This window comes from Ceratotherium simum, chromosome 8 (assembly GCF_057802395.1).
Source record: "Ceratotherium simum simum isolate JZ-2026a chromosome 8, ASM5780239v1, whole genome shotgun sequence".
Classification (NCBI taxonomy): domain Eukaryota; kingdom Metazoa; phylum Chordata; class Mammalia; order Perissodactyla; family Rhinocerotidae; genus Ceratotherium; species Ceratotherium simum.
Window position 1 is genome coordinate 32,702,461 of NC_141907.1, and position 24,247 is coordinate 32,726,707.

General features: G+C 38.0%; 1 protein-coding gene across 3 annotated transcripts in view; it reads right to left on the minus strand.

Annotated features, from left to right (window-relative positions):
* Positions 1 to 11,348: 11,348 nt before the first annotated feature.
* The window catches only part of SMIM14 (small integral membrane protein 14), a 64,874-nt gene continuing 51,975 nt past the window's right edge, over positions 11,349 to 24,247 (minus strand). For all 3 annotated transcript variants that reach the window (XM_087434209.1, XM_004418992.3, XM_087434210.1), the window contains exons 4-5: positions 17,373 to 17,515; positions 11,349 to 14,475 (exon numbers count right to left, since the gene is read on the minus strand). In XM_087434209.1, the coding sequence (XP_087290335.1) occupies positions 14,443 to 14,475; positions 17,373 to 17,515 (176 nt within the window). In that variant the 3' untranslated portion in view covers positions 11,349 to 14,442. The remainder of the gene's footprint in view (positions 14,476 to 17,372; positions 17,516 to 24,247) is intronic.

Genomic DNA, 24,247 nt, shown 5'->3' on the forward strand with positions numbered 1-24,247 from the left:
AAAGAATTAAATGACATCAACAGTGTGGCTAGTTGAGCAAGTGATTGAAGTAGAGGGGACACGTTTAAGCCTTTGTTAAGAGAGAGCATCAAAATTGCTTTGCATTGCACTTCTAAAAGGAAAAAAAACCGTTCAAGACAGTATGTAGTTTTTCAAAATTCTTTTATGAATATATAAACAATAAAGTTAGAAATTATAGGTCTAGGATATGGCAATGGGAGTGGCAGTTGTGTGGAAAACAAGATCATTGGAGGAAAGGTCAGGGGACTGAGTATTGGAAGGGTTGTCTACTTGGATATTGATATCACCAAGAATCACAACAGGAAGAGTGTTGAAAAGACAGGCAGAGGGTCCAGTGCTAAAATCTTCAAGCAATTGTGATCGTGATTGTGATGACTGTGAAAGATAGGCTGTCGTTTGGAATACTCTGCCCGCATGAACTTCAAAAGAGTTGGAGAGTTTTAGGGAGGAGAGAGGCATAGCCTGGCAGTCAAAATGAGAAACTGGGAAGAAGCTCACGCTACCTCTACATTCTTTGGTTACAGGGTCTGGAAAAGAAAACAGCTCTCATTTGAGAGGGCAGTGGGAGAGTCAGTGCCCTTAAGGAGATATCAGGTTTTGGTGAAGGGAATGTTCAGAGAAAAAGTTGAAGATATGGGGCTTTTACTGATGATGACCCTTGAGTTTAGGAGGGTTAGGGCATGAGGAAGGGTGTGAGATTGAATCAGGTTTGGGGGATGACTGAGTGAGGACCTGGGAGTCTTGGGCTTCTGGTGGATGCTGTTATAAACAGGGTTATGGTATGTGATAGGATTTTTTTCCACTTTATTTATTTATTTATTTTATTGAGGTAACGTTGGTTTATAACATTATATAAATTTCAGGTGTACATCATTATATTTTGATTTCTGTGTAGGTTACATCATGTACATGATAGGATTAATCATGATAGTGTCTAAGGCGAATTATCATGGTGAGATCATGATTATAGGGAGATAGTAGGAAGATAGGCTTGAGAGAGCACTGGCAAAAAACATGTAGATCGCCGTGAGTCTTCCTCTCAGACATGATGTGGTGCTGAGGCCAACAAAGGGGTGATATCGCTGTGGGGAAGTGGAGGGGCTCCATGGGTATCCCCTGACAACTCTGCAGATATTCTTGTCTTCCAACTCAGTAAAACAACAATAAAAATCTTCCCTCTTGCCCTAGACCCATATCCCACTTGAGTTACTACCCCATTCCTCTGCTCCCATTCATTGTAAAACTCCTCCAAAGAATTGCTTGTACTGTGTCTCCTTCCTTTCCTCCAATTCTTTCCTTAACTACTCCAGCTGGGCTTTCATCCCCATCACTCCACCAAAACATCTTTTACCAAGTTCACCAGTGAATCCTTTCTGCCAAAATGTTCAACTCTGTGTCTGCGTGATTTGGCTTATCAGTAGAGTTCGACACCAGTGCGCCCTCACATGGTTTTCTTCTTTCACTGGATGCTCCTTCTCAGTCTGCTTTGTTGGTTCCTCTTCTTCAACTAGAGCTCTAAATATAGCAGTACCCCAGGTCCCAGTCCAGGGATTTCTTCTCTTCTCTGTCTTTGCTGTCTCTTAAAATGATTTTATTCAGTCCCAAAGATTCAATACTATCCATATTCTATTAGCTTTTTTTAAAATTTAATTTAATTTTTTTATTTTTTTTTTATTTTTTTTATTTTTTTATATTTTTTTTATTGATGTTTTAATGGTTTCTAACATTGTGAAATTTTGGGTTGTACATTTTTGTTTGTCCATCACCATATATATGACTCCCTTCACCCCTTGTGCCCCCCCCCCCCCCCCCTGCCCCTGGTAACCACAGTCTAGTTTTCTCTGTCCATGTGTTGGTTTATATTCCACATATGAGTGAGATCATACAGTGTTTGTCTTTCTCTTTCTGGCTTATTTCACTTAACATAATACCCTCCAGGCCCATCCATGTTGTTGCAAATGGGACGATTTTGTCTTTTTTTATGGCTGAGTAGTATTCCATTGTATATATATACCACATTTTCTTAATCCAATCGTCAGTCGAGGGACACTTAGGTTGCTTCCACTTCTTGGCTATGGTGAATAATGCTGCAATGAACATAGGGGTGCATAAGCCTCTTTGGATTGCTGATTTCAGGTGCGTTGGATAGATTCCCAGTAGTGGGATGGCTGGATCATAGGGCATCTCTATTTTTAATTCTTTGAGGAATCTCCATACCGTTTTCCATAGAGGCTGCACCAATTTGCATTCACACCAGCTGTGTATGAGGGTTCCTGTTTCTCCACATCCTCTCCAACATTTGTTGTTTTTTGTCTTGGTGATTATAGCCATTCTAACAGGCGTGAGGTAGTATCTTAGTGTTGTTTTGATTTTCATTTCCCTGATGATTAGTGATGTTGAGCATCTTTTCATGTGCCTATTGGGCATCTGTATATCTTCCTTGGAGAAGTGTCTGTTCATTTCCTCTGCCCATTTTTTGATCGGGTTTTTTGTTTTTGTGTTGTTCAATTGTGTGAGTTCTTTATATATTATGGAGATCAACCCCTTGTCAGATGTATGTTTTGCAAATATTCTCTCCCAGCTGGTTGGTTGTCTGTTCATCTTGATTCTGGTTTCATTTGTCTTATAAAAGCTCTTTAATCTGATAAAGTCCCACTTGTTTATTTTTTCTTTAGTTTCCCTAGTCTGGGTAGGCATGTCATCTGAAAAGATTCCTTTAAAACCAATGTCAAATAGTGTGTTGCCTATATTTTCTTCTATGAGTTTTATAGTTTCAGGTCTCACCTTCAGGTCTTTGATCCATTTTGAGTTAATTTTTGTGAATGGCGATAGCACATGGTCCACTTTCATTCTTTTGCATGTGGCTGTCCAGTTTTCCCAACACCATTTATTGAAGAGACTTTCCTTTCTCCATTGCATGTTCTTAGCACCTTTGTCGAAAATTAGCTGTCCGTATATGTGTGGTTTTATTTCTGGGCTTTCAATTCTGTTCCATTGATCTGTGTGTCTGTTTTTGTACCAGTACCATGCTGTTTTGATTACTATTGCTTTGTAGTATGTTTTGAAGTCAGGGATTGTGATGCCTCCTGCTTTGTTCTTTTTCTTTAGGATTTCTTTAGCTATTCGGGTCTTTTGTTGCCCCATATAAATTTTAGTATTCTTTTTTCTATTTCTGTGAAGAATGTCATTGGGATTCTGATTGGGATTGCATTGAATCTGTAGATTGCTTTAGGTAATATAGACATTTTAACTATGTTTATTCTTCCAATCCACGTGCATGGGATATCTTTCCATTTCTTTATGTCATCATGGATTTCTTTCAATAATGTCTTGTAGTTCTCATTGTATAGGTCCTTCACCTCCTTGGTAAGATTTATTCCTAAGTATTTTATTCTTTTTGATGCAATTGTAAATCGTATTATCTTTTTGAGCTCTCTTTCTGTTAGTTCATTATTAGCATATAGAAATGCAACTGATTTTTGTAGATTGATTTTGTACCCTGCAACTTTGCTGTAGTTGTTGATTGTTTCTAATAGTTTTCCAACAGATTCTTTAGGGTTTTCTATATATACAATCATGTCATCTGCAAATAGTGAGAGTTTCACTTCTTCGTTACCTCTTTGGATTCCTTTTATTCCTTTTTCTTGCCTAATTGCTCTGGCCAAAACCTCCAGTACTATGTTGAACAGGAGTGGTGAGAGTGGGCAGCCCTGCCTCGTTCCTGTTCTCAGAGGAATGGCTTTCAGTCTTTCCCCATTGAGTATGATGTTGGCTGTGGGTTTGTCATATATGGCCTTTATTATGTTGAGGTACTTTCCTTCTATTCCCATTTTATTGAGAGTTTTTATCATAAATGGATGTTGTATCTTGTCAAATGCCTTCTCTGCGTCTATTGAGATGATCATGTGGTTTTTATTCTTTGTTTTGTTGATGTGATGTATCACGTTGATTGATTTGCAGATGTTGAACCATCCCTGTGTCCCTGGTATAAATCCCACTTGATCATGGTGTATGATCTTTTTAATGTATTGTTGTATTCGGTTTGCCAATATTTTGTTGAGGATTTTTGCATCAAGGTTCATCAGCGATATTGGCCTGTAATTTTCTTTCTTTGTATTGTCTTTGTCTGGTTTTGGTATCAGGGTGATGTTGGCCTCATAGAATGATTTAGGAAGTGTTTCATCTTCCTCTGTTTTTTGGAATAGTTTGAGAAGGATGGGTATTAAATCTTCTTTGAATGTTTGGTAAAATTCACTGGAGAAGCCATCTGGTCCTGGACTTTTATTTTTTGGGAGGTTTTTGATTACTATTTCAATCTCTTTACTTGTTATTGGTCTATTCAGATTCTCCATTTCTTCTTGGTTCAATTTTGGGAGGTTGTATAAGTCTAAGAATTTATCCATTTCTTCTAGATTGTCCAATTTGTTGGCATATAATTTCTCATAGTATTCTCTTATAATCCTCTGTATTTCCATGGTATCCATTGTAATTTCTCCTCTTTCATTTCTAATTTTATTTACTTGAGCCTTTTCTCTTTTTTTCTTAGTAAGCCTGGCTAAGGGTTTGTTGATTTTGTTTATCTTCTCAAAGAACCAACTCTTTGTTTCATTAATCCTTTCTACTGTTTTCTTGGTCTCAATTTCATTTATTTCTGCTCTGGTTTTTATTATTTCTCTCCTTCTGCTGGCTTTGGGCTTTGTTTGTTCTTCTTTTTCCCAAAGATTCAAATACTATCTATATTCTATTAGCTTTTTTTAAAATTTAATTTAATTTTTTTCTTTTTTTTGTGAGGAAGATTGGCCCTGGGCAAACATCGGTGCCCATCTTCCTCTACTTTATATGTGGGATGCCTGCAACAGCATGGCTTGATAAGTGGTGTGTAGGTCCATGCCTGGGATCCAAACCTGTGAACCCTGGGCCGCCAAAGTGGAGCACGTGAACTTACCACTACACCACTGGGCCAGCCCCTGTTGGCTTTTAATTTACATCTCTCTTTATTTTTTTATTTCTTTATTTTGTTTGTTTGTTTGTTGTGAGGAAGATCAGCCCTGGGCTAACATCTGATGCCAATCCTCCTGTTGTTTTGCTGAGGAAGATTGGCCCTGGACTAACATCTGTGCCCATCATCTGTGCCCATCTTCCTCTACTTTATATGGGACACCGCCACAGCATGGCTTAATGAGCAGTGCCTCGGTGCGCACCCAGGATCTGAACCTGCAAACCCTGGGCCGCTGAAGCGGAGCAGGCACACTTAACCACTGCGCCACCAGGCCGGCCCTACATCTCCCTTTATAATGGAACCTTACCTCCACACATCTCTATCCAACTACCTACTCAAGATTTCCACTTGGATGTCTAGTAGGCACCTCAAAATCATCATAGCCAACACTGACATATTGTTTTTCCTCTGTGGCAGTGACTGCCAGCTGACCCCAATAGCCACATTTTCCTTATTTAGTAACAGAATTCCCAAATTTTAGCTGGGCAGATATTTCCCAGAATGAAGACTACATTGTCTAGCCTTCTTTGGGTATGGTCATGTGACTAAGTTCTGGCTAAGGGGATGTGAATGGAAGGGATATGTATAACTTCCAGGACAAACCCTTAAATGAAGACACAGGACCTCTATATTTCCTTCCCTTCCTCCACTCTGACTGGAACATTGACCCAAAAGGTGTTGTGGTGAACTATCTTTGACCAAGCCGAGAAGGACAACATTGGGTGGACCACAGTCCAGCAGTTCTCTAGGGGTCAGTGGAGCAACAAGACCGAGTCTGAGTTCTGAACACCTGAAGCAAGCAGTTCAGCCCTATGCTACTTATATTTGAACTGGTCCATGAAAGAGAACTTAAAGTCTATCTGGTTTAAGCCACTGGAGTCTCTTTATTCCAGCAAGTTAACCTGTATCCTAACTAATATTTGCTCCCAATCTGCTGCTTCTCACCCTTCACTTCCCTTACCATAAACCTACCTCATCTCAATTTGTATCATCAATCAATCAGTTGCTCAGGCCCCAAAACTAGATGTCCTTCTTGTTTTCTCTCTTCCCTCCCATTCATTACCAGGCCATCAATGTAGCCTATTAGCTTTATGTCCAAAATATATCCTAAGTCTGATTTCTTTTTATAAATCACACTGCCACAACCTTTGTCAAAGCCACTAGCATCTCTTATCTGTACTCCATTGACTTACTAGCTTCCTGCCTCCCTTCTCGATGCGTAGTTCATCTTCCACATAGCAGCCAGAGTGAGATCATAAAATCATAAATCGGATCATATCCCCCACCCCCTGCCCCAATGGCTTTTATAGTCATAATAAAATCCAAAGTCCTTATTTTGGATTCCAAGATCCTACAAGATGTAGACCTTCTGATCTCATCTTGTACCAGTCATTTGGCCTTATTCTGCTCCCTTGAAAATGCCAAGTCTGTATCAGTCTCAGGGCCTTCACACTTGTTCTTGCTTTTTCCCTTGGAAAACTGCCCAGTTCTTTGCATAGCTGCATCATTCAGGTCTCAACTCAAATATCGTCTCTTCAGAAGGCTCTTTCACCATGATTGTATTTTAACTGCTCTTTAGCAATTAGCAGTCCCTGAAATAATCTTACCTTATTTGTTAGCTTTTGTATTTATCTGTCCTCTGTAAATAGAATATAAACTTCTTGAGGATAGGGACTAAAATCAAATGACCTTACCACAACAAGAATTCATTTTCTCTGAAGACCAGAAAATCTAGTTATGTAAAGAATGAATATTTACCCTATTAACATAATTTTGATCCAACTCCTTGCAAAGTAATAATCTCACCTTTATTCCTTATTATGAAAAAGTGTTTTTGTTCCTTGGCCTGTTTTGTTTTGTTTTTTTTCTTTTTTTTTGACATAGAGCCTGCACATTAACTGAATAGGCTTGTTAGGACCATTCATGAAGAAGAATGACATCTCCCTTCCTCACCCCCACAAGAAAAACTTGACAAAATAAAGAATTATTATTTTTAGGCATTGGGAAAAACTGTGAAATATCACTATTAAAAATAATTCTACTGCAGGAGAATTCAGGGTTTCAGTTAATTCCCTGCCTCTGTATAGAAATCAATTAGTATAAAGGAAATGATTAATTTTCGCTTTTGTTTCTGTTTGGTTTTTCATCTCTAGAACGAAACACAAGGTTTAACATTCTTTATGGTCAGCAGTTCTCACTCTTAGCTGCTATTGGAATCACCTGTAGATGCTTAGGCCAAACCTCATACCAATTAACACCATAACAGAATCTCTGGGGTGTGGGGACAAGGCAGCCATGGTTTTTAAAGCTCTCCAGGTATGTGCAACGTGCAGCCAAATTTGAGAACTACTGGTCTAATAGTTTGCTATTTAGCTTTTCTTGCAATGGATTTATTCATCTATTAGTCAAAATTTATTTGCTTTCCAGTTTACCTTCCAAGGATTTTAAAATCTTGATTGGAAACTGTGATATTCTATTTAATATTTTAATCTCTAACGTTTTTCATCTGCCAGGCTTTGATCTAAAGGTGCCATTGTCCATTCCTAGTAGGGTGAATTCCTTCCAATGGGAGTTCAATGGGAGTGTCTTAAATCCATAGTTTCCATACAATTTAAGGTTTTAAGAAGGAACGGTATGTGTTATGTGTTGGGATAGTGAAGGCCTTTACATAACAATATTTATTAGGGCGTTACAAAGCATTTTTACAAGCATTTTGATTCTCACTTCAACTTGCTGTAAAGTAGTATTATATCTGATAAATGAGGAAAACTGATGCTTCAAATTAAGTGGGCTGCCCAAGGGTCACATAACTTGTGTTCCTTAGTCAAGGCATAGGCTGCTCAAAATACCATTAGTCTTCTAGTTTTTGAAAACTAACATGTATACAGTTTCATAAGAAGCGAACATATTGCAACATATTGAATGCATAAGTAGAAATGATAACCTAGCTTTCTTCTATTAAGCCAGCCATTAAAGAGATTTGTAAAAACAGTGCCACTCTTCTCACTAAATTTTCATTTTTGAAAATGGTTATTTTTCATAAAAAATATTTATATTAACATGTATTGGGTTATTTTAAAATACTTAGTACTTTTTTTTTTAATTTTTTGTTTATTGCAGTAACATTGGTTTATGACATTGTAAAAATTTCAGGTGTACATCATTGTACTTCTATTTCTGCATAGATTACATCATGTTCACCACCAAAATACTACTTAGTACTTTTAAATGTTCTGTTTTAATTTTGGACACAGTAAATATTGATAGATATAACCTATATAAATAAACGCTCTTTGGGGTCCCAAAACCAGCAAGTTTGAGAATCACTATAGCCTTTGGCATATATTTTAGTTGTGGGAAAAGCTAAAAATCTGAACGAATTGTTTACCTTAACATTAAGTCCGGCTCACATAAAGCTACTTTAGCATTTTTTCCCCAAGGCTAAACACTATTGACAATACTAAATATTTTTAGTGCATGAGAAGTTTGCTAACAATGAGAGTATAAGGTTGAGAACTGGATGAAAATTACAGAATAAATGATAATACCAATCGTCAGCTATCTTCAACAAAACACCCTTTGCATATCTTTGATGCTTTCAGAGATTAGCATCAAAAATTATTAATACAAGAGGGCACAAGGAATTCAACCTTGACTGTTGCCAGTTTACACCTATCTATGTGACTCTGAGTTCTTAAAATATTGTGACACAATGAAAAAAATTCCTTGGATGTTGTAGAGGGAAAAAATTATAAGCCCTACCCGTTCTTAAATGAGAAACTATAATTTTCAATATTACTTTATTTAGCCCAAGATTCCTTAAGTCTTGTATTTTCTGATTTAGCTTTGGCTAACAGAATCATGCTTGAAGCTCGAGACTGCCAGCTTTCAATAGACTATTGCTATAGAAGCTAGTGAAACTCTCTGGGAAAGTAAGAGGATGTTGTTAGAGGTGCAGTGTGAGCCAGGACAGAGTAAAATGTGGTCTTTAAGAAAACGTTGTTAGATAAAAATGAAGGCTCAGAACATTTGCAAGGATATAAATCTTAACCCATTTGTTGGAGGTGGAGGCTCTGGTGTCAGATTTACATCTGTTCTATGTGTTGTAACCACAAAATTGTACTCGCTGGATTAATTGTAAGGAATCCCCTTTAAGACATCCAGACTTCCAAAGTTTATGTACTAATTAGTTGTCAGGGAAAGCTGCATTCAGGCCAGGGTTTGTAATGCCTTTTGTATATAAAGCACCTTTCTTTTGGCACTGAATTAACGAGTGACTATATAACATTCATTTCTCTAAAAGCAGCATAGGAGACATTCTATAATGTTGAATCTGCTATGTAGTATTTATGCTCTTCTGCTCAGTTTTTCAAAACGAATAGAATCAGTGCAATTCAAATCCATTAATCATCAAGACATAGCCTGAGTGTCTGAGATTATAAGTAGTTATAGGACCAGATATTTAAGAAGTAAAGCCTTTGACGTTGCAGGGTTGTAAACAATTTTTTTCTCATCTTAATTTCCCAGAAAAAAGCAGTTCTGTATAAGGGAATAATATGCTTTTTTGATATGAAAGTTTCAAACTACACATATTGTTCTTCATCCCTACATATTCCCTGCCTCCCAGACATCTCCTCCCACCTCCCTTTCAACAAGCATCTTAATTTGGCATCTGATGGTTTAAAATAGTTTCTGTAAACTAATCCTGAATAAGATGCATTTTAAAGCGTAAACAGTTATGCAATAAATAAACACTTGTTGAAATGTTTATTGAACCAACATAGTCTGTTTGAGAAAAGATATGCAAAATTAAGTTCCCCATGGGGAAAGATCACAGTTTAAAAACTCTGACCATTAGAGATAATCATGGTTGGTGTTTTTTTTAAATTTTATTTATTTTTTCCTCCCAAAGCCCCAGTAGATAGTTGTATGTCATAGCTGCACATCCTTCTAGTTGCTGTATGTAGGACACAGCCTCAGCATGGCCGGAGAAGTGGTGCGTCGGTGCGCGCCCGGGATCCGAACCCTGGCCGCCAGCAGCAGAGCGCGCGCACTTAACCGCTAAGCCACAGGGCCGGCCCTCATGGTTGGTGTTTAGGGAACATTTTTTGGGGGACAAAACCAACTCTATACACTGAGATTCCGAACTGAGAAAACTATCAGATGAAATAGCAGGAAGCAAAAAACTTATTTTATTAGAATTCCATTTTCTGGGAGGAAAATTAGAATTGCAGAACCATTTAATGAAAACCTTAGTTTTACTGGAGATTCGGATATTCACTGACATGACATATGACAAACCTTAGATGGAATCATTAACTGTCTCTCAGAAATTATGTATTTCACAAATTTTGCTAATTTAAATAACACAAGTATCACATAGACACATCATAATCATGCCAGAGCAATTTTACCATTTTACATGTATGTGAGTACTAACGATCTTTAGTATCTGGATGTATTCCAGGTCACAGAGCAAAAGAAAATTTTTACTTTTGGTGTGTTTTAAGTAGGGTTACATGTCTAGCTCCTTTTGGGTAACATATGTCTGCTCAAATAATTAACACTATTGGATATTATTCCCTCAAAGCAAATGTCTATTGACCCTGTACTCTAGGAAGAAATAAAAAAATAACAAAAGAAATGTAATTGCAATCTAATTTCATTGAGATTCTTAGAATCCCTACTTCTGAATACTAGCTAGCCCCATACTGCTATTATACAAATACTTTTCTTATCACTTAAAGTTCTCTCTTAGGAATGTCTTTAGTTAGGGGTAAAAAGTCTTACAAAGAAACTGTTCAAATTATCAAAACATTGTGATCTAAGTCTTTCATCATACCCTGTAATGATTACCTTTATTATACTTTAAGACAGACATTAGGGCCGGCCCTGTGGCTTGGTGGTTAAGTGCGCGCGCTGCGATGCTGGTGGCCCGGGTTCAGATCCCGGGTGCGCATCGAGGCACCACTTCTCCGTTCATCCTGAGGCCGAGTCCCACATACAGCAACTAGAAGGATGTGCAGCTACGACATACAACTATCCACTGGGGCTTTGGGGGGAAAAATAAAATAAATAAAATCTTCAGACAGACATTGTCTCTTTGTATGGGTATACAAAATATAGTATTACTCAAATTTACAAAAAATTAAAGTTTATAATCTCAAGAAGCATATTACTTTGGGGGAAATAAAGGTTATTGTCAATGATTGCTGGCATATCTGAAATTTAAAAAAAAAAAAAAACTGTTCAATAAAGGATGTCAACATTTTACTAAGCAAAAGATGCCTGCTTCTCTTCCCACAAAAGCCAAACGGAAAACAAGAAGTGTTACTAACGTTTTCTATTTATTCATTAATAAAAAGTGCATAGTACAAGCCCTTTATCCCAATCCAAGTACTCAGTGAAAGATTACAATAAACCCTGGATGGCACAGACATGATTTGTTTGGCATGATTTAAACATTTAAAAACAGCAATTAACATTAAGTATATCACATGACCACTTCTGCCTTTAACAAAGCAATCATCAGACATGGTTACAAATAAATGATTTTTTCATTGAGAAATATTATAATGGTAAGACTAAATCTACTATTGCAACAACAAAAATTTAACTCATTAACTGTAAACTCTCTTCATTTCTCCTTCAAGTTGCTATTTTGGGTCTTAAGTTGAGCTGGTCAAATTTCAGCACATATTGATTTAGAGTGACAGACTTTCATTCAGAGTGATGGACTTCCAAGGTTCCTTTGAAAATATAAGACATTGGTAATTCCATAAACACTATCACATCACATACCACAAAGACACTAAAAGTAACAGTGGAACAGCTGTACTTAATAGTTACTTCAGAAAATCTCTGGAAGTTGTTTAAAATATGACTTGCTGACCATGGGATAGTGCTTGGATAGGTACATGATAAAATCTCTTACTATACACAGTTCCAATGTTAAATTTTTCCATATGGAAAGCAAAAAAACTATTTTGCATAAAAGAACATTAAATGACTCTAAAACAAAATAAACTCTTAATGGCATTTGTGGAATGTTTAAGAGCCAAAAGTGATTAAAATGTGAAGATTTATCTTTCCTTTTTCCAGCTTATTTAAAAATGATTGTAGCCACAGTTCAGGTGAATGTTTACAAGCCAAGTAATGAATAAGGGTGTGCTCAATAAAAAGGCCACATGTAGAAGCTTTAAGAATATAATAGAATAATATAAATTACTAGTTAGATTAATAGGAATACTTTATGTGCAGTAGTACACTGTCTTTGTCAGGAATGTAGAGAAATTTTACAAGCAAAAAAACCAAGACTAAATACTTGACTAAGAACATTTGTTACTAATTAAACATAAGGACCATATAGGAAAAGGTTAATATTCTACACGTAATGTCAATTAAGTGTATGTGACAGAAATGAAAAACTAGGAATAAGAATCCAGATTTCCAGGTCTCTAGCTAACATTAGACATTCTGTTTCCATGTCACAGCCACTTCTTCAACCAAAGCCAATTCTCAATTATTTGTGAGCTGTAGATTCAGTATCTCTGCAGAGACTGGCTTTCTAGCAGCTTAGAGAACAGTTAGGATACACGTGCAAGCCTTCAAATTTCAGGAGGCAAGGGCAGAAAAGGAATGCTGATAGGGATTTAGCTCCATCTTATGCCATTCCTGCCTTTTTCTGCTTTAAATATGGTAACAGTTATAGAGCTGAGAAGGCTTCCAGTAGGCCAAAGCAAGAGCAAAAACCTTAAGTCTATGGTGTTCATATATCCAAGATTTGACTTACCTGTGTTACGATACCCCTCAATTAGCACAAGTAATTAAGAGTAGGTTATATTATTTCAAGAAGTTGAGCACAAAGCCAAGATGTACAAGAGGAATGCAAGCAGTCAATATCGGATTATATAACGAAATGAAGCCCTTACAATGTTTATGGCCTAGAATGTAATCATAATAAAGGGGAAAAAAATACCCTACGAGCATCACACAATTGTATCAGAGACTATTAAACAGTACAATGATATAGAGAAGTTTATTCAATTCATACAAGTAATTTTTCATATCTATACAGTGTAAAGCTAGACTGATCTAGGGGGAAAAAGATCCTTACATTGATAGCAAAATACCTTCTAGCCCCTATAAAGCATATGCAATCACCTGCTAGGAAAAAATTCCATAACCACATAGGTCCTGCAGACTTTTATGCCATTTGTATTCATTTTCTTTCAAACTGAGCAAAATAATGCAACCTTTTACTTTTTTATACATTTTAAAATTTTACTTATATTAATGCTCCTCCCCACCCCAGTCCATCCCATTATCAAACAAGAACGAGATAAGGGGTGAGAAAAAGATCCTTGATTGTTTCTCATTTTCCTTCTTTCCCTTGGAGTAAACCAAGAATTCAAAAGTCAGAAGGATAACAAAAGACTCAAATTTTTTTCTTCAGAAAAAAAAGAGTAAATAAGTAAATAGCATTCAAATGTCCGTAACCAAACAGGCCCCAATACAGCTTTAAAAGTTTCACTTAACAGAGAAGTATTACAACAGAAAAGAAGCTTCCTGAGAGGCACCCATTTTACAAATAAATTATAGCTTAAATTATTACTGTATAGATTATATCTGGCAAAGGCAGAAAGAATTAACTTTTTTCCTCTTTTCATAAACCTTGTAAAGCTAGTGTACAGTGGCTTACAAATGTCATATAATGGACTGTAAATTATCTACCATATTTAAAACTTTTCTTAATATCAGACATTTTTATGGGAGTAAAAATCCTAGTGAACAACTATTTCATTTCTTCTCTCCTCCTTTTCTAGCCATATAAGCCAGTTGTACAGGTTGATACAGATTTCAGCTGTAACTTGTAACATATTCCAAAGGCTGCCACAGTCCTAAGAACTACAGAAAACTGCCACCCACAAATAAACTACCAAGGTAAGTGTCAATACAGTGTGGTTCTAATTTTCTTTCATACAATCTCAGACAACCCTAAATAACTTTATAAATACCTTATAAAAAAAAGCAATTTTAAAACCTATCAAAACTGTTTAAAATATTTAAATGCAGAGATCTCAAATTTCCTTCAATCAGGCCAGAAATCATCACAAAAATTATGATCACAGTTACAAATAGAATGAGTGGAATGTTTAAGTTTAGGATAACCAAAAAAAGCTCCATGTAACTTTTTTTAATATAATCATTTACTCAAATATACTGTAAATAGGAAAGGTGATAATACAGGAAGCAAAAATAAGCTTGCAAGTGAAATTTCTAGAAGCTCATGAAAACAATATCATCCCATATTGCAGATGCAAAATGAAAAACAGTTCTAATGGGGTTAAGAGTACTCTGGTTCATCTTCGTTCATTTGGTCGTGCAAGGTGTTAACTATTTTCACTTCCCATATCACAAAGTTAGTCCACAGGAGGAGCTGGTGGATCTTGTCCCTGGCATTATTAGAAAGAGAGAAATTATGGAATTGACTTCTTAAATCCCAGAGCAACCAATCTAACACATATAGTAAGAAGTGAGCAGCAATGCCTCCCAGCCTCCCATCCCAAATCGTATACTTATTTGAACTTTTCATATGTTTTTGCACAAGTAAACACTAGATTAACACTGTGAGTCACCAACATTCTGTCTCATTCTTCCTATGGTATAGAAGAAAGGAAAATTGTGTAACAGTGATATGATTTGGGTGAGACTGCTCTCCCTGACAGCTCCAGAGGTGATCGTTAAACCAATAAAGGTAGTCTCATCTCTCTTGCTAAGGTGACTGATTGAGCCCAGATACAATCAAAGTGAAGCTAGAGACTTTTGTTTCTCACTACAGAATGTCAATGAGGGGGCCGGCCCCATGGCTTAGCAGTTAAGTGCGCACGCTCTGCTACTGGTGGCCCGGGTTCAGATCCCGGGCGCGCACCGAAGCACTGCTTTCCGGCCATGCTGAGGCCACGTCCCACATACAGCAACTAGAAGGATGTGCAACTATGACATACAACTACTGGGGCTTTGGGGAAAAAAAGGAGGAGGATTGGCAATGGATGTTAGCTCAGAGCCGGTCCTCCTCAACAAAAAAAAAGCGGAGGATTAGCACGGACGTTAGCTCAGGGCTGATCTTCCTCACAAAAAAAAAAAAAAAAAGAATGTCAATGAGGAAAGCATGCCGCTCCAGTTGCTATTGTCAGCCTTCCTGTGACCACAAGGGGAGCCCACCTTGGAATGAAGCTGGTGGTATGAGGAAAGAAACTAGGTCTTGGATGACACTGTTAAACTTTCTAAACACTGACCCTACCTCTGGATTTTCTGATGTGTAAACCAATAAAGACACTTATTTAAACCAGGTTGAGCTGATTTTTGTTACTTGCAATAGAAAGCATCTGAACAGTAAAGGAAAGATCAAAGCTTTTAGGAATCTTCAGGAAGATTCCATTTTATTTACTCTGTCATGCTATATGAGGCCCTAGTTGAGGGTGATCAATTTTTCTACTCGGAATTAGTCGATACATTTTCTTGCTTATTCCTAGGGCAATAGGATTATTACTCCTAGAACCGCCGGCCTACAATGAACTAAGGCCCAGAGGACTGTAATCCTGCATTCCTGTCACTTTTAATGGCTGGTAAGTCAGGTTATTAAGTTGGATTTCTTTAGCTCCAAAAACTGAAGAAACTGCTTGCTTTTTTTTTTTGAGGAAGATTTGCCCTGAGCTAACATCTGTTGCCAATCTTCCTCCTTTTTTCATTTTCTCCCCAAAGCCCCAGTAGATAGTTGTATATCATAGTTGTACATCCTTCTAGTTGCTCTATGTGGGACGTCACCTCAGCATGGCTGATAAGCAGTGAGTAGGTCCGTGCCCAGGATCCGAACCGATGAACACCAGGCCGCCCAAGTGGAACGTGCAAACTTAACCACTATGCCACCGGGCCGGCCCCAAGAAATTGCTCTTTGATAAGAAAGTAATAAGAACTGTACATAGAAAGTAAGAAAAAAGGCTAAGGAAAAAGTACTTTATCAAGACTATATGCAGGGCCGGCCCCATGGCTTAGCGGTTAGGTGCGCGCGTTCGGCTGCTGGCAGCCCGGGGTTCAGATCCCGGGTGCGCACCAACGCACCGCTTCTCCGGCCATGCTGAGGCCGCGTCCCACATACAGCAAGTAGAAGGATGTGCAGCTATGACATACAACTATCTACTGTGGCTTTGGGGGGAAAAAATAAATAAATAAAATCTTTAAAAAAAAAAAAAAGACAATACGCAATCTGCTTTATGGAACCCCCCTCTCCAAGAAAAACCAAAAATAAATTTAAGGCTTTTTATATAGTGCTAATGATGCCTTCTTTCTTAATTAATGTCAGCATGCTATATATCTTAATGTTCTACTCCCAAAAAAGCAAAAGCACTGACCAATTAACACTGCACATTTGCTTTCTCCTATATAAGAAATTAGTCTAACTGAACTTCTAATATTAACAACACAAGACTAGGGAAACGAAGCAAGTATTTTAGGAATTCACATGGTGAAGGCTGGAGAAGGGAATTAGTGGGATAATTTGGTGTTCAATAAATGAATCCATCAGGGAAATATTTTTAAAGAGATGATCTCCAAATCAAATGGAAAAGAAAACATACATAAATACTGGCTCTGTGAAAACAATTAAAAGGAATCCTTTAATAGAGGCTCTATTAAAGACAGTAATGAAAACTCCCTGTTGGGTCACTTTATCTATCATGTTTTTCATTTAGAAGGTTCTATAAATGGTTGTAATCATAACTATCAGGATTTATCAACATGAATGATTCCTACCTCTCCTTTTGCCAGCTCACTTGATCTACTGTGATGCGGAACTAGAAAAATGAGTTTGAGAGAAACAGGATGGGAAAACAGGATTTAGCCAGATAGGCTCAGTGTCTCTACTGCACTTAAATAGCTAGGACAGAAGAGGAGAAAATGAAGTAGGGGGAAAACATTTGAACTGTAGCTTGTAAGAGAATTTAGGGAGCTATTAGCATGAGAGGCAAGGGATCAAGTCTGAAGTGGATAGAAGTGGATTTAAGAAATATTGCAGTGGATTATGAACTGGATCATTTTTTATGTTTCTCATGTGAGTAAAGACTGGAATTCATTTATTTTGGGGGTACTAGTCTGTGCTTCTTTCTACATGTAACTCCACGAAGACTAAGTCATTTGGGGTTGCAAGATTTACTAGGACTACATAGGAAGAACTTAACTCCATGACTTAAATCTTCTGTTGCTAATTCAGATATTTCAGTCAAAATAACTCCTCCCTCTTCCCAGGCCATGTCCATCCCCCTACCCAAATGGATTTCTAATCCATAACACTTACATTATGAGGACTGGTTGGCTTTCCAGTTAGGTTGGATCCTCTTAGATTAGGAGGTCTCAGTAGAAACAAGATCACTGCAATAACCATCCAGGCCATCAAGATCATGGTAATACTGATGCCATTATCACCAGAGGGTCCTGGTACTAAAGACAAACAAAAAAATGTATTTGCAACAAAAACTGTAGCATGAGGTTATAATATTGTTAGATAAAGGTAACAAATTCTAATGTTTAAATGTCAACTTCAAATATTGTATTAATATCAAAAATTGTAATAATAATTTTAAGAAGTGCAATTATGAAGTATTACAGCTTCAACTTCCCCTTCCTCCTGTGAGAAAATCTAAATGGTAAATGGTGTAAAACAGTCATAAGCCAAAGCCTATTAAATAAAGATTTTAATAGTGTAGTAGTTCTTAATATTTGGGAGTAATACAATTCCTTGAGAATTTGATAAAATTAAGAACTCTTTCCACTGTAAGAATCCACATATACACATTCAACAATTTTGCATATAACTGTGAAAGGTTCATGGACCCACAAAGCCACCAATCCACAGATATACTGAGATCTACAGAACCCAGGTTAAGATTCACCTGATACACAGTAAAGACACTCTACTTTGGCGGGGGTAGAGGTGGGGTGAGGAGGGTGGGGTGGATTCTGCATTTTAATTACAGAAGCAGCATGAAAAAATAACAGAACTTAAGGAAAAGGGAACATCTGGGTTGTATAATATATAAATTAAAGATTGCTTTAATGATATTGTCAACCAAAGAGAGGTTAATTTAACCTTCTTTTTTGCAAAAACAAGTTGGATTCAAATCTAGATATTTTAAAGTCTATGCATTTATCAAGAGAAAAATGTCAGGTCTGTGTGTGTGTAGGTTATCAGTCTTTCCCAGCTCCTTGAAGCAGCCATATCCTATTCAATTCAGAATAACAAGTACCTAGCACAGTGTTTGGCCCATGGTATGCGCTTAGTAAATTTCTAATAAATGAAACAGATTTTTTATTGAAGTATATTAGAGAACTCAACTGTCAGAAATGAAAATTATGGAAAATTAGATTTCTTTTTTTTTTAATAATTTATTTTTTTCCCCCCCAAAGCCCCAGTAGATAGTTGTATGTCATAGCTGCACATCCTTCTAGTTGCTGTATGTGGGACGCGGCCTCAGCATGGCCGGAGAAGCCGTGTGTCGGTGCGCGCCCGGGATCCGAACCCGGGCCGCCAGCAGCGGAGCGCGTGCACTTAACCACTAAGCCACGGGGCCGGCCCGGAAAATTAGATTTCTAAAGAAAAAAAAATATCTCTAGATGGTTGCTAAAATAGCTTGTCAAGACTACAACTGTTTGATTTTGGTCTCCCTGCCTCAGGAAAAAGTAAAAGAAATCCAGATAAGATGTTGAAATTAAGCTGATATATTGCATTGAGGTCCAATGGCCCAGGCTCACTCCCAAAAAAGGAAAGAGAATGGGTGGCACTACTGAGGCCAAAGAGTTCGTAACCAAAGGGGACAAAGTCAAGCAAAGAGCTGAGCTGGCTCAAGAGTAAGCTGGATAGGAATGCAGACTTGGTTCCAACTCAATCACGTCCCCAGAAACAGCTAACACAGTACTCAGGGTCACCAAAGTTTGCATTACTTATCACACAATACATCAGCATTTTTTTCCCTCTATATCCATATCCATTCCTTTCCTTGTTCCCTCCTATTTTACTAAATGTGCCTCCCTTCATAACTAAGACCAATTTCTCCACTTGAGCTTTGGATCCCATTGTTCTTGCAGAGATCTATCCATTTGCCTCTCTGTCTCTTGTGTATTCAACACCTCTTTCTCTATTGTAGCCATCCCATAATCACTTAAACATGATCAAGTTTCTCCCATTTTTGGAAAAAAAATCCCTCCCTCAACCCCTTTCCCTGTCCAACTTTCAAAGCTAACATCTTGAGAATTGTCTTCATTTACTGTCTATACTTCACTGCCTCCCATTCACTCCTCTGGTTGGTATCCAGAGCTCCATCATCATTCAAACAGCTCTTTAAAAGGTCACCTATAATACCTCCAAGCTGCTAAGTCTAATGGGTAATTTTTAGTCCACATTTTCCATGATCTTCCTTTCCTTTTAAAAACACTTTCATCCTTTGTCTTCTGTGCCATTACTGCTACCTGATTTTCTTTCAAACACTTAGCCACTCCTTTACATGCTCGTTTTCCTCTTCCTGGCTTTTAAAATTTGGAATTCCTCATGGTCAATTTTAGGTTCCTTTCTCTTTTTGCTCTATACACTATCATCCTCACCTGTGGCTTCATTTACCTTCTATATGCAGATCACACCTAAATTTATACCCAGCCCTGACTCCTCTGAACTTTAGACCCAAATATCCAACTATCTATCTACATCAATAGCTCTCTATTTTTTTTTTGTCTTCACATCAACAGTTCTTAAACTATGATGTACATTAGAGCCATTCAGCAGCTTCTTAAAAATGCAGATGACTAAATCCCACCTTGCACTTAATACACTCAATATCCCAAACTAAAATCACGAGCATATCTCCCTGCTCCATCTTCCATGCCCCACCAAATTGGGTCTCCACTCATCCTGCTGGTTAGGCCAGAAGCCTATGAAAACACCTTTGGTTCTCTCCCAGTGACCCTCTATTTAATCTACCATGAAATTTCTGTCCATTTTACTTCCTAAATATCACTCAAATCTGTCTACTTCTGGCGCCACTCCCACACTTGCTCATCACCTCTTGTCCAGTCTACTGCGATGGCCTTAACTGATCTCCCCATACCTGCTCTTGTCTCCTCTAATTCTGTCCTCTATACTGCTGCAAGAGTGGTGTTTTTTAAACAAGCAAATACTATCTATTATTTTTATTACTAAATAATAGCTAAAATTTGAGTGGCTACTTTGAACCAGACATTATCTCTCTTAACCCTTTTAATAGTTTTAGTTTATGGTAGTACTATCATATCTTCATTTTATAGATAAGGAATCTGGGGAAGAGAGGGGTTAAATCCCAATGTCATACAGTTGGTATGTGACAAAGCTGGGATTTAAATACAAGTAGTCTTATTCCAGAGCCTGTTCTCTTAACCTCTTTGCTATGTCATAATTTCTGACAACATCACATAATGAGACAGACCCCTGAAAATTATGAGTCCTGTGGGTAGTCAAATTGGAAAATACAGATTTAAAAAGGATTTTTGATAAATAAGCTTATAACTAGCTATTAGGTAAAACTAAACTATTTAAGGTTAAAGGAAAGTTAACTGTGCCTTCCATATGCTGTCCCTCTCTCTCAGAAATAAAATGCCAGATTAATTATACAGACCACAAGTTTAACCCCAGTGTCAATTCTTATGTTATTCAATTTGGAAACTGGGTCACAACTTTTTGATACTCTTTGCAAGTAAAAGATTCTGAAGCTTCCGAGAGTTAGACCTCAGATTGAAAATTTACTAATTCATCTTTATAGACAAAGCAGCTCTGACAAAATGTCTACTCCTTTTTAAGACTCTCATAGTCATAATATGATTCTTAGTTCCCTGTAACTGTCTCCTAGCTTGGTTCCTATTGCAGCCTTTCCTTCCTGCATATTGCTGCCAAAAAAGTCTGCTGAAAACACTGCTCTTAACACATCTCTGCTGACCAACCCAGTGACTCACTCTCCACTGCCTACTGCTTCAACTCTGAAGTCTTCAGCCTGGCCTTTCCTCATATGATTTGGCCCTAACTCATCAATCAATATTCATCAATATTAACTCTTACCGTCTCTCAGAAAATGCATCCTCTGCTCTAGTCAACCTCATATCTTCCTCCTTCTTTAGCCAGTGGTTCCCTGGCTTGCCTGTGCATCAGAATAGCCTGTGATGACTCTAAGGCCCTGCCTCAAACCATCTAACTCAGGAGCAGCTCAGGGGTGGGGTCAGAAACCAACAATATTTTATTTTATTTATTTATTTTTTTTTTTAGTGAGGAAGACTGGCCCTGAGCTAACATCTATTGCCAATCCTCCTCCTTGTTTTCCCTTTTTCTCCCCAAAGCCCCAGTAGATAGTTGCATGTCGTAGTTGCACATCCTGCTAGTTGCTGTACATGGGACACCGCCTCAGCATGGCCGGACAAGCGGTGCATCGGTGCACACCCGAGATCCAAACCCGGGCTGCCAGTAGCGGAGCGAGAGCACTTAACTGCTAAGCCACGGGGCCGGCCCCCCAACAATATTTTAAAAGCTTTCCAGGGGCCGGCCCCGTGGCTTAGCGGTTAAGTGCGCACACTCCGCTGCTTGCGGCCAGGGTTCGGATCCCCGGCGCGCACTGACGCACCGCTTCTCCGGCCCTGCTGAGGCCGTGTCCCACGTACAGCAACTAGAAGGATGTGCAGCTATGACATACAACTATCTACTGGGGCTTTGGGAGAAAATAAAATAAATAAATAAAATCTTTAAAAAAAAAAAAATTTCCAAATGAATCTGATGTAATAGTTCAATGCTAGTTCGGCTGACAGCATTTGCCAACTTTACAAACTCAGTCCTTCTCGGGTACTCATTATTTTTCTGTCTGGCATGTTCTTACAACTAACCTCCATTTATTCACCTATATCCTACACCCCTCTCTCTTCTGTAAAAATCTCCATTTCTTCTGCCCACTCTTTCCTCTGTCTTCTTTGGACTAGGGGGGCATTTCTAGTTTGAAGGAATGGTTTCCTATTTCTCCTAATTAGGTCACTGACTTTTTAAGAACTGAGACCATCTCAAAGCTGTTTGACTCTACCACCTCTTAGCTATATAATCTCTGTGCCTCAATTTCTTTACCTGTGAAATGGAAATATTATCATCATCTCTCAGAGTAGTTGTGAGGATCAAAATGGTCAGTACATGAAAAGCAGTTTAGCACAATGCCTGGTACACAATAAACATTAGCCATTACCAGTATTAGGATCAACTAGAGCACAGAAAAGACTGAGTGCAGATAGATCCTGGTGTGAATAACTAGGCTGGATAAGATGGTGAAGGGGAAATAGAAATGGATCAAATACAAATGGTAACAGGATGGAAGAAGCACAACACTTGGTGACTGACTGGACTGGTGGTAGGAGGAGGAAGAAAATGAAGTGAAGGATGCCTCTAAAATTTCTGAAGGGTAGTAGTATGCAGCAGAATTTCTCTTCTTAGAGGCTAAATGGATATAGCTTTCCTGACCTCCAAGGTTTGATAAGATCATTTTTCTTCTTCCCCAATAACTCAAGGCCCACCTCAGAGTAAAGGATAAGAGCTGAACCAATTCGAGTTGAAGCTCTTGATCACAGTCAATGTTTTTCTGTTTACAGCAGTCTCACAAATTTAGACTGGCTCTAGAATGTACTTTCACATGGGCATACTGTACAAGGTTATTAACACAAATCTGGAAACAAACCTAGATGTCTGCTAAGAGTGTCTGATTAATAAATTATGGTATATCTGTACAATGGAATATTATAAAGCTGTAAAAAATGTTGAGAGAAGCCTCCATGAGATATGCTATTTTTTTTGTGTGTGTGAGGAGGATTCACCCTGAGCTAACATCTGTTGCCAATCTTCCTCGTTTTTTGCTTGAGGAAGATTAGCCCTGAGCTAACATCTGTGCCAATCTTCCTCTATTTTTGCATGTGGGTCACCACCACAGCATGGCTGATGAGTGACGTAGGTCCGCAACTGGGATCCGAACCCGTGAACCCTGGGCTGCCGAAGCGGAATGCACTTAACTTAATTTAACCACTACACCATGGGGCTGGCCCTAAGATATGCTATTTTTTGACAGAAGAAGAAAAGGAGATGAAAAACAGTGTGTACAAAGAAAGGAGGGCAAATAATACGTATTTTGCTTGTACATGAATAAAGAAATTCTGGAAAGAAACATAGAAGGCTAATATAGTCATGCGTCACTTAACAACGGGGATCATTCTGAGAAATGCGTTGATGGGTGATTTCACTGTTGTTCAAACATCACACAGTGTACTTACACAAACCTAGAGGGTATAGCCTACTACAAACCTAAGATATATGGTACTAATCTTATGGCACCACTGTGGTATGCACAGTCCGTCACTGATCGAAACGTTGTTATTTGGTGCATGACTGTAGTACCTAGAGATAGGACATGGGTAGATGGGAGAATATGAGCAGGAAGACAACTTTTCACTGTTCACTAATTAACTCTTGATTTTTGAACCATTTATAAAAAGTTAAATGAATAGAATTAAACAAAAAAAGTAGCCCTAAAATATCTTGGGGTTGGAGATACTGGGCATCTGAACTGACTTAGACTTCTTGAAATATTAAGGAACAGGGATGAATGGGATCAGTGTAGGCTTTCTGTGATTATTCGCAGTCCCTTATGACAAGACCCACTTCATGAAGTCTCAGAACAGGTATGCTACTCAAACTCCCTGACACTGCACGTAGCCAACACAAACAAATATTAGGAGCAGCTATTTTAAAGTCAGTATAGAGAGGTGAACGGGCCTTTAAATCATCTGGCCACTGTGGTTTTTATTTTGTGATAACTTTTTGGCACTTATAAATATTAAGAGGCACAATAACATGAGGGAGATAAAATCTGTTCCCTCACTGCCTGGAAATTATTTGCCTTAAGAGGGTAAATAATTTTTACTCTATGGTCTGGAAAGATATCAAATCATAAAAATGTAAAAGGACTTTGTACACCAGGATACAGAGTTCCGTTTTGCTTAAGAATTAAGTCTTTGGTTACAAGAAAAAGTGAGTATTACAAATAAGATGCCAAATGGAATATTCACAATGAAGCTAATAACTTAGCTGGACACCAGGAAGACGGAAGAGTAGAGAGGGAGGCTCTAAGAGCTGGA